The sequence below is a fragment of a genome, unplaced genomic scaffold (genome assembly GCF_019419815.1).
Source record: "Pyrus x bretschneideri cultivar Hongxiangsu unplaced genomic scaffold, Pyrus_bretschneideri_v1 Contig13, whole genome shotgun sequence".
NCBI classification, from domain to species: Eukaryota; Viridiplantae; Streptophyta; class Magnoliopsida; order Rosales; family Rosaceae; genus Pyrus; species Pyrus x bretschneideri.
In genome coordinates, this window is record NW_025999424.1 from 4,794,038 (window position 1) to 4,806,015 (window position 11,978).

At 33.6% G+C, this 11,978-nt stretch overlaps 1 protein-coding gene across 1 annotated transcript; it reads right to left on the minus strand.

The window, feature by feature from the left end:
- Positions 1-11,030: 11,030 nt before the first annotated feature.
- LOC103940822 (small polypeptide DEVIL 3) lies at positions 11,031-11,677 on the minus strand. The gene has a single exon (XM_009351003.3). The coding sequence runs from the start codon at positions 11,540-11,542 to the stop codon at positions 11,390-11,392; it is 153 nt and encodes a 50-aa protein (XP_009349278.2). The 5' UTR covers positions 11,543-11,677; the 3' UTR covers positions 11,031-11,389.
- Positions 11,678-11,978: the final 301 nt, after the last annotated feature.

Here is an 11,978-nt window from a genome sequence, read left to right on the forward strand (position 1 = left end):
TGAAAAGACATAAGTGTACCGAAAAATCTCTATGAAAATATTTTCTTATATAAGATGCCTACCATAATGAAAATTAAAATTTATAATATTTTCATAAAATTTAAATTCATAAAATTATAAATAAAAAAAGAAACATTGAATACATATGCTAGCATTAAATAGAGTCTAGAGACTAAAATTAATTTTTAATCTTTTATAAGACATTTTTCTAAACTTTATCTTATTTAAGGATTAAAATCTAGTTTTCTATTTATTTTTTATTAGTGACACATCATTTAATTTACAAATTTAATCTCTCTCTCATTATCCATATATATATATATATATATATACAGTGTACACCCTGTTCCAGGCACCCACAGACGAGTCATAGGTTTCTATCAAAAAAAGAAGAAAGAAAGAGATAGGGGCTTGACATTGACGACTATATACATATATATACTGTGTACACTGTACACCCCGTCCCAGGCACCCACAGACGAATCATAGGTTCTATCAAAAAAAGAAGAAAGAAAGATATAGGGGCATGACATTGACGACTATATCATAAGATGGCCAAAAGACATGAAAACTTGATTTAAGCCGTCAAGGGGTTAGGTGTTTTTCTATGTTGTTTCTAGGACAAGCGATTAGATATCTTCTTACGAATGGAAGATAATGATCTGCTCTCACAATTGGTACATGAGATTGGTGCCGATGGTTAAACATAGCGTCTCATGTGTACAGAATCAATTAATGAAAAAAGCTCACTTCTTTGGACTATGATTCTCTTCCCTTCTCTTTTAATCCACTTCCATCTCATTCTCTCACATTCTCTTATTTTGTATTTCTCTTGTTATAAAAAATTAATATAAGATGTTGACGTGGTTTAACCATGACTGTTCAAATAGGAGAGGAAGGAAGGAGAGGGGGAAAAAAAGAGGAGAGAATCCTACTTCCACTTCTTTCGCTTTGTCCTACAGAGAGATAGACAGAGACCGACCTTGTTCACGCCAAATAATAGTGTGGATCATTTCCTCTTCAATTCCGCTTCGAATGTTCATGTATTGACAATGGTACAAGCATCGTCAGTGTTCAGTCATGCGTATTGCATGATGTCCCTTTCCATTACAATTATAACACTAGGGTTTCTGTGATTATATGTAAGGGATGTCCTTTTCTATTACAATTATAACACTAGGGTTTATGTAATTATATGTAAGGGAACAAGAGTAATAATGAAGAGATCAAATTTTTAAATCAAATTTTGTAAACTAAATAATATGGTTATTAATAATTGAATTATTACTAAGTGTTGATTAACGTACTCATTTTCTATTGATGACTCATCATTTGGTTTGCGAATTTAGTTTAAAATTTTAATCTACCTAACATTACCCTTTTTATAAACCGTAGCTAGCTTGGTTAGGGCAAACTTAAAAGGTAGCTATATCTGCCATGACCAACCACATATGCATGTTTTATTTTTTCCCGTGATTAGGTCATTTTTTCATAATAAATTGATATAGTTGCATGTTCCAATATCATTTTAGATATGGTGTTGGGTTTAAATTACACCATGCGTCCCGGGTTAGAAACTTCTTTTCTCCAAAATTATTGTAATAGTTTCGGACTTCTCTCCTCCACCTAATACTAGTAAAATTAAAAAAAAGAAAAAAAAAAAAAACACCTTGATATACTGTTGATTTATTTATTTGGCTAAAATAAATCTATAACATGACTATTAAAATCAGAAATACGTAGTAGATTTTTTTTTTTTTTTGTCAAATGATACATTTGTTAGATTATAGGGAGTTGACGGAGTTTAAACATACATAGTGGTGTAAAGACAACACTCCTCTCTACCACCATGGTAGAGGGTGACTTGCATTAAAATCAGAAATATCATTGGTCATATTCTAAATTGAAATTCAAATCCAGGAAGAGTAGTTGAAAATGAGAATGGGTCATCAAAAATTAGCATTTATACTAAAATTACCTTCCCTCTTTCTTGATGGTATTATATGAAAATTAATGTCCTCAAACATTCTTAGCCGAAAAATCTACAATTTTATTTTTTTAGTACAACGATATTTTTACACTAAGAGAATGGAGAGTTCGGCAAAACCATATAATGCCAGCCTAATTTGGTATTAAATTCACCATCCACGAGATTCAAATCTAAGACCTCTCACTTCTAAATGAAGAGAAATATCACTAGACCATAGTACTAAGTGATACAAATTAATTTAAACACTTTTTATCTTGCTAGTACGTAGGTATCCAACAACCGATCTTTTCTAAAGTACTTAATCGTTCAAACCTCAAATAATTGAAACCTCCGTAAAACTACTCTATTTAGTTAGGTGTATGGTCTTTTCATATTAACTAGTAGGGTTATGTGCCATGTCAAGAATATTGTATATTGACATTGGTTAAGGTTAAATCAACTTACCATTGGCTATACATAGCTTAGCTAGTAGCTGTATAGTCAAAACTTAAAATAGATTGGTAAAAGTGTATGTAGCTAGATACGTCTTCTGCTATAATTATGAACCAACTGTTAAATGTGAGTTAATTGATTTGAACAAGGTTTCAAATCTCGTCCACTCAAATTTGAATTTTTCTTTTGTTTCTTGTAATTCAGAATAAATCCTTATTAAAAATAATTGATAAAGAAAAGGCAAAATAGTGAAGATTTTCATTTTCTTTCACCCAATTTGACATAAGGGCAACCTCAAGGTGGATATATATACACACATTTTGATATATGATTTTGTGGGACTCTACTTTGTTATGTATTTCAATGATCGAACTGACTATCTTTTATTTCTTACGTTCAAAATCATGTCTATAAAAAAATACCTAAATCCGGAATCATATGATCATTGGATTAAATTTACTATTTCTTTGTAGAACTGTATTCATCTATTTTCTTCACTACAAATGAATGTCTTAATGATTTTGAATTTTCTAACTTTTTGGGATGATTCATGAATACAACAACAACCAAGCCTTATCCCATTAAGTGAGGATGACTGTATGAATCCTAGAACGAATTGTGCTTGGTTTTACCAAGTCTTCTGTCACAATTTCGTTTAGGATATAAATCATAAGGATTCAACGTGAAGAAAGTGCTAGGCTATCGACTACCTAACGCATTCCTCCTCCTCCTCCTTTATCTAAGCTTTGGACCTGTAATGTAAGATGGACTTACACATGTGGAGTGAGCCATTCAAAATGGGTGTCAAAATGTGTATTAAAAGCGTGTGCAAAAATACTACTTTTACCACATTTTTCATACCACAATTGTCTCATCTCTCTTATAAAGAAGGGACCCACATGTGTATGTGGGTCCCTTCTTTATTAGAGAGGTGGTACAAATGTGGTATGAAAAATGTAATAAGTCATGGATCCTAATAACCACACACACACACACACATACACATCTACATATATATATATATATATACAAACATTTTTACAAATATTTTTACGGTCCTTTCTAGTCATTAGATTTCATAACATCTCAAAGGTCCTAATAAAAAAATGATGTGAAGACTTTTAATCATTAAATGACATGAATGATGACTATATTATAGCTAATAGAAGCTACATAAAATTTTTGTGTTGTGAGTAATGCTACACTTACCCAAATTTTTATATCACATTTGTATCATCTCTCTAATAAAGGCAGTACAATGTGATATAAAAAATATGGTAAATGTAACATTTTTGTTGTGTTATTGTTAGACAATTTTTTTAAATAAACAAGTAGAAGCTATCTAAAAGTTTTCATCATGGTTAAAGGTAAATAACACAAGTTGACAAAAAAAAGGTAAATAACACTAAGCAATAAAACCGTAACGTTAACATTTTCATTTACAAAATCAGAATCTCTCAGACCATCTCCAACCCTTGAGTTAAAACTTAAAATTTTTAACCCAAAAAATTTAGGTTTTAATTCAGAAACAGTTTTTCTTCTCCAACCCTTATGGGTTGAATTTTTAACCCGAGATTATTAAATAATGAATTAAGGATAATTTTTTTCTTAAAGTAACTTTTTTAAAAGGAAAAAAATTATGTAGACTAAATCCTAATTTAATTTTATGAACATTTTAACCTAAAAATATTTAGATTCCGACAAATATTAAAAAATCAATAACCGACACTATGAAACTCGTGAAACACTATGAAAAAAAATGAAATACATAAAAGATTTTTTTTAATTACTTTAGCTGTTGGATTTAAATTTGGACCGATAGATCCTTTTTTTTACCGTTAGATTTGATTATATTAGATCTTAGCCGTTGGTGGGCCAACCCCACTAACCTGGGGAATCCTAGGCTAAATTTACCCCAGAAATGAGTTTTGAATGAATTTAATATAAAAAGAAAAAAATACATATATATGGTGGGTCATTCCTACTAACTTGGGGAATCCTGGGCTAAATTTACCTCATAATTGAGTTTTGGTTTAAAACTCATATTTACCTCAAGAGTTAAAACTCATATTTACTCCAAAAGTTAGAGCAAGTTGGGATAAATTTAGAACCTGAAATTTGAGTTTTACACTAAAATTTGAAGTAGGTCTCAAACTCATAAGCCACTCAAAACCTAAACCCTCTTTTATCTTTCACACGCGCGCACCTACGCACGCAGACGTTTTTTGTATGCCAAAACGTAGCGTGTGACGTAAACATTTCTGATGAGCACGGAGCTTCGATCATTCCACAAGTTTCACTACTGTCAAATCTGTCTGCAGATTTCCTGTTCGGCGGGCAAATAACTTTCTGATGATCAGGTAATTCTAATGAAATATATAATTATTGCGTTGTTCACTTTCAGAATTTTATTATTGTCACCCGAGATTAATATATAGTATATAAATTTTGTTTCTGTTTGTTTAAATAAGAAGCAAATTTCCAGGAAAAAGGTTTCTGCGAAAAGAAATTAGCTTGATCATCATGAATTTAAATTATACAAGGTATCATGCATTTTTAATTAGAAATCGTATGAATTAACAAAGATGTTCAAAGCCACTTTGTATAATCGATTGTATAAATTAACAAAGATGTTCAAGCCACTTTGTAAAATAAGCAAAATTGTATTATAAATGTTGACATTGCATGTTGTTTACTCAATTACCTCATGAACACAATTTGTCACTAATTAGACAAACCAAGTGGGCAAAATTATGTTTTATTGTTTTCTTTCATCTATAAGATGTACTTTTTACATTTTGATTTTGTTACCTTCCTTTGCTAAAGTATTTTACTATAAAAGGAGATGTGGGACCCAATTTCCTACTCATCGTATTGTAGGCAATGTTGCCTACTTTGGAGGAGTAGGCAATTTGCCTACTCAATTGACTACTCCATTAGATCATCTCCAACCTTTGGCCTAAAACCTAAAATTTTTAGCTCAGAAAATTTAGACTTTAGCTCAGAAACAGCTTTTCTGTTCCAACCCTTTTGGTCTAAAATTTTAGCCTCAGATTTTTAAAGAATGAATATTGGCTATTTTTTTTTTCTTAAAGTAACATTTTTAAAAGAAAAAAATTTATGTAGACTATCCATCATTAACCGACACCATGAAACTCGTTAAACACTATGAAAAAAATATGAAACACATAAAAATTTTTTTTTAATTACTTTTGCAGTTAGATTTAAATTTGGATAATTAAATTTTTGTTTTACCGTTGACTTTCATCAAATTAGATCTTAACCGTTTAATATCAAACTAAATAAAATATACATATATGATGGGCCAGCCCCACTAATCCTGGGCTAAATCTGGCTTTGTTTTAGGTTTTAGGTCCAATTTTAAGCTTGGATTGGGTTGGATTTTTTTTTTTTTTTGGGGGGGGGGGGGGGGGGAGAGGGAATGGAATAGAAGGGGAAAAATAAGTTATAGGTCAGGGTTGGAGATGGTCTTAGAGCTTGATTTTGCTTATATGAATCATCAAAATTAAGGAGTTTGAATACTCATTTGCCTATTCCATTGGGGATGCTAGGAGCCTGTGACTTTTTTATGGGGAACAAAGTGTTGTATTTGGATTGGTACGTGAATCATGTTATATTAAAGGCATTTCTTTTCACATCGTCCAGAAATTAATGAAGATTATTGCCCCATCCTAATACTGACAATTCCTCTAGTTCTGGAGATTGGAAATTCACAATGGGATATTTTATTCGTCCCTTCCAAAATTTCAAGCCATTTTTTGGTGCAAATTAATGTGTTGGATTGCTTGCATAGAATTAACATTATGGCTGGTCAGGTGCTTAACAAATTCTGTTTGAGGTAATACCGTATTGGTTATCAAGTGATCACTGCCTAAGACAGTTGGGAGGGCACAATGAGGGAAGATCATGGTCAGGACAAAATCATAATGGTCAAATTTGTACCCGGAAAACACTGATCTCCAATTCCTTTTACAACAGCGGGGCAGCGCACGATTTCTGGAGCTTAATTGAAGCGTCGAAATGCTTGTTCAACCCAGCATCTAGTCGTTAAGATTAATGCTTTTTCTGTTGAGAATTAAGATTGATTAATACTTGAACCAGACATCTAAGGAACTAAGATATTGTTCACTAAATGAGATAGGTAAAGATTGATGGAATACAAACTAATCTTATAATTAGTCCCTAAAAGAGATTTACTGATTAGTCCGACACTCTGACTTTTAATTAGTAATCATGCGTCGTTAACAGCTTGATTAACAGACTTGACTGCTTTACTGGCTAGACGATGATCGAGTTGGCTTAAATAGGAACCCGTTCAAAAACAAAGACCCGCTCAAACATAATCTTTTAGGCTCGTCCTATACTTATAGAAATGTTCCTTTGTACTAAATAAACCAATCTTCCAACGTACTTTAAGCAGAGGGATATATATCAGATAGTCTGTACAGTAGTGAAATGCTGGATTTCTTGTAACTTGAACTTTATTAAAACTGAGCTTACTTGACAGTTCTGCTATAAGGGTGCATATGTTGATATGCATGGACGACAGAAAAATTGCATGCATGTGTGAAAAGCTTTCGAATATGAGTAACATATATGTACTTGTAAGTTGAAAATGATTCTTATAGTTTTCTCATCGATCTAATTTATAGTATTTGTGCAGGCAGGCATTGGCTTAATTTTCTGAACTCCTCGAAGTGTTCGTTATATATGTGATCCTTCGTTAGGGAATATGTAAATGGAATACTGCGGGCAGGACAAGGTTGTGCATCAAATGTGCTTTCTTCTAACCTTTTTAACCAGAAATTAAGATCCTTGCAAAGTATTAATGACAGAGATTTAGGGTTTAGGTTTCAAATTCCACACATCAAGGATTTTAATTTCTGGTCTCTACGCAGCTATATTTGGTCAGCATATACGTTCTTCAGGCCTGCAACCCTAAAGCTCTAGACACATTGGTATCGTTTGGTATGCAGATGGGACGGGACGAAACGGAACGGGACGGGACAGGACGGAACGGAACGGAGCGGGAGCAAAGATGCCCTCGGATGGAAACAAGGAGGAAGAAGAAGGACACGGAGAGGTTATAATTTTGTGTTCCACGGATGTGGAACGAGTCGTTCCGGGGGGGTGAGGTGGAACGAAAATTCACCCAAAACTCGTCCCGTGGAACAGCTCGTTCCACCCGTTTTAGGCGCACCAAACGTGGGACGGAACGCCTTGTCCCACTCTATTCCATCCTGTCCCACGTACCAAACGGTACCATTAATCATGATAGATTATGCCATTGGGCCCTAGTCACAAGAGTAAATTGTAGCAATGGTCTATCATCAACTTTAATCAAATTGGAACAATGATCCCTCAACTAAAAATCCATTACATACTAGTGGTCCCTCAACTCATCAAAATGTGTAACTATGGTCCTTTTCGTCATCTTTGTCATAATTTTGTCAAAATGAATTATGTTGGAATGACTATTGCTACAATTGGGGTCCCTCAACTCATCAAAACGTGTAACCATGGTTCTTTTTGTCAACTTCATTAGAATTTTGTCAAAATGAGTTATATTGGAAGAACCATTGCTACAATTGGGTTAAAGTTGATGGACAATTTCTCAATTGGATTAAAGTTGAGGGACCATTTCTCCAAATGGATTAGAATTGAGCAGCCAATGGTAATAGACTTTTAGTTGAGGGACCATAGCTGCACGTTTTGATGAGTTGAAGGACCAATGATAATAGATTTTTAGTTGAGGAACCATTGCTCCAATTGAATTAAAGTTAAGGGATTATTGCTACAATTTACTCTAGTCACAATATACCAATATGTACGTAGGAGCACTAATAGAAGAGGGGCTTCTATTATCAATTAGACAGAGGCAATTCTTTAAACACAAGGCTCATCCGATTTCCAGCATATTTTGGTTCATTTATGTATTTTTTTCTTGTTTTTCAATTTTTTATATTTAAGAAAACTCTATTATATATATCCTACTCTCATTTTTAACTCCACAAACTCTTGTTAATATTTTACGATTAATTTTTTTAATACATTCGATCTAATGATCAAAAATTAAAAAATTATATAAAAACTAAAAATATGAAGATGGCACAAACAAAACCAGAACTGAAAACTTTTAAGTATGAACGTAAGAAGCAAGTCGTTTGCTCGGATTGAAAAAGATTCCGACAGAAGTTGTGGAGGAGGCAGAGGTGGGGCTTGAGGACTAGGAGGTGCACGTGGGCATGATAAGGCTGCCAATTTGACCAATCAACACTTTGTCGTTTCCCGGATCGTGAGTGGCAGATTGTGATTGGCCGCAAAAGAATTTAAAAGAAGAGTGGTTACTGTGTAGTTCTTGACTTGTAGTTATCTTCTCACTTGCCCTCCCATGCTCATAATTTTACTTTTATTTTTTCCTCCGTCCTTTGTTTTGGGACCAAACGCAAACAGTATGAAATTACTGTAGGATCCTGGCTTATCTGAGTTTATAACACATACTGCACGTGCATGTGACTTATACAATCGCAGGAGCCATAAATTTAGTGAGACCCGCGTCATAATTATTTTTTTCAGTTTCATATCTTCAATCCAGTGAGACTGAGTAGGAGATATAGGTGCAACGCGTTTATCATGTCGTTGTAGCGTTGTAGGTTAATGATGTGATATTGATAAAGAACATGTTAATATACTCATGTCATATAAGTTTTCATCAAAACTGAGAGATAGATTCTTTCTTCCTGTCTAATTAAACAGTTTTGTTTCCATTTTAGTTGGGATGGATATTTCATACATGATGTATGCCAAACATGTCTCCTAATTAAGTTAATTTTCATACTTGCATGAGGTTCTGGATTTTTTCAACATGTAACCCATTTATGTCTATTCATTAGAAAATCAACTCATCTCACCTTTTTTTTTTTTTTTGACGGATCAAGATGAATCAATATGTGAATTGAGATCTCGCATCTCCTTCTCAATATTCGACTAGGGCACAACTTTGATATATAGTTCATAACTATACTTTTGGCGAACTACAACTCATAATTTACAAGACAATTTGAATTTTCAAGTTTTTAGTAGAATATTAATCTACTATATATAATGGCCTTTTTCTTCTAATAATATAAACAACATTTGTTCTACTTTGACTCAACTCCACATCAACTAGTAATACATAAACCAATTGTGTCTTTCTCCCACATTACGTGTGTAGATCTGAAAGCAACTTAGTTTTTTCTCTCAATCTCTGAGCCGCACTTAGCTAAAGGGTGTGGGATGCTCGTTTAACCTCTGTATTTATCTCGTTCCTTATTTTACCTAGGTGCACTGCGTTTTCAAAAACTTCTTGTCGAACCGGCTTCTATTTCAATCCGTGCTGGACCAATCGATATAATCAAGTCTTCAGTCAGAAAGTCTTGAGCAGTACTCATTATATTGGCTTAGCTAAATGCTGCCAACAGCCTTCACTAGGTGGTTAGGTAAGGTGGATATATGTGTGAACATTACGCGTACCTAATTTCATGTTGCTTTTACTTTCATTTGGTATGTGTCACGACCTTAGCTAGGACTTATGCATGTTTGCAGGCCAGGCTAACCTTGAAATCAGAAGAGATAAGGTTCTTATTAATTGGCAAATCCCATGTTAATATTGTCCAACAGTGCTCCTAGTTCCATATATATAAATACGTCAAGTGATATTTGCACTGTATAGTTTATTTTCTTTTTCTTATATCTTTTAGATTGAACAAAGGAAAAAAAATAATAATAAACTGAAATAATGAAAAGAATGCATGAATATAACCCGTATAGTTTCTTTTTATTTTCTCATGGAAGTAGGGAATTTGATGGACTATGTACTAAAAACAAAGCCATTAAGGGTTTGTGTTATAAAGTCATTTTAGTAGTTACTTATGTGAGGTGGTAGAAAGGAACAGTAGTAGGTTTGCTTAAAATGAAGATGAATCCAAAGTAGAATTTAAATTGTCCAATCATAGGGTACAACTCGCATGTGATCACCCATACTTTTTCAATATGCATTTGAAAGCTGAGTTGACAACACCATAAAATCAAAAACACACCTTACAAGCTTAAGAAAATATAACTTATCACCAATAGCATACAAACATGTATTATGACGAGAAAGATAAACATAACTGGAGATATTTAAAACTCTCTCAAACAAACAGAAATACACAACACTCGTCACCAATGTGGTGGCAGGCAGCTATGATATTGCATCACAGATTCACAGGGTGCTTTTTTTCTTTTCTTCCGGGAATATAGCTGCCTCTTTGGCCCTGCATTTTATCTTTCTGACTAGAGAATAAAAGATCACTTCTCTAATTAGAGAAAACATGTAACAAGAGGCTGAAGAATATATATATATATATATATAGTCCCTTTCTATGATATTTGCCACAAAAAAATTTTGAGCAATATTTGCCAAATTTATGGGTTACTTTATCTGTTTCTCACCCTTATTTTACCCAATGAAATACTTATTAATTGATTAAATTGATGACCCAAGAATTAATTAAACGACCAAAACTAGTAAAATATGCACACAAACGCAAAGGAGACAAAATACTCTAAAATTGGCTGGGAATATCTAATTAATTAGTTCAGAGATTTTCTATCGAACAAATGCCCAAAAGAAAGGCGTTCTCTGCAGGAAAGAAAAAACAATTTTCATCATCACCAACATTTCTCATTGCTATTTACACCTCATCATCATAAAGGAGAAGGGTGGCACAGATAATGAGAGAGAGATCTAGAGACGGAGAGAGTTGATTAATTGTTTGCTGAAAACTTCACTGCAGCTGCTAGCAATGGTTGCTAATTTGCTTCAAGTTGGATTAAGCACATATATCATCTCATAATTTCCCGACATGAGATTCACACTCTGAATAAACGACTAATGTTGAAGACTTGATGAATGGAAAATTAGTCATGCCAGCAGAGAAGCATGACTACACATCTCCTAATGATGTAGAGCCTTCCTTTCTGTTGTCGAAGATACCCTCCAAGCCTTCTGCACGAAACCCTATTTTTCTTGCTGGACTGATCAGCTTCCGTGCCTGAACTGCTAAGCTTCATATCTCTCTTTATTTCTTCTGCTCAATTTGCCCGAATATATATAAAGATGTATATATTGTTAATACACAACAAAGAAAGAGATGGAGAAACACAGAGATTTCAAACTTCTTTGCTATGTTTTGAAGGGAAGCTTGGGAGGGGTTGATATAAATAGAGAGTGGTGTGGTCCAAGGTTCCAAAAGAAAATGCACGTTGCAGTAGGCCCCCACCCAAAACCCTACCCATTTTTTTCCTGCAGGATTCCAAATTCCATGCACATAAATTTCCATTTTTCAATTTTTCAAATCACCCCTTAGCCCCCTTGTATCTGTCTGACACGTCATCCTCTTCACCAACATTTATGTGGGCATCAACCACCAGGAAAATTGGTCGGCCATTCATAAAAAACAAAAACAAAAAAAGAGAAAATAAAATCATCTGAAAAATGAGTTACATT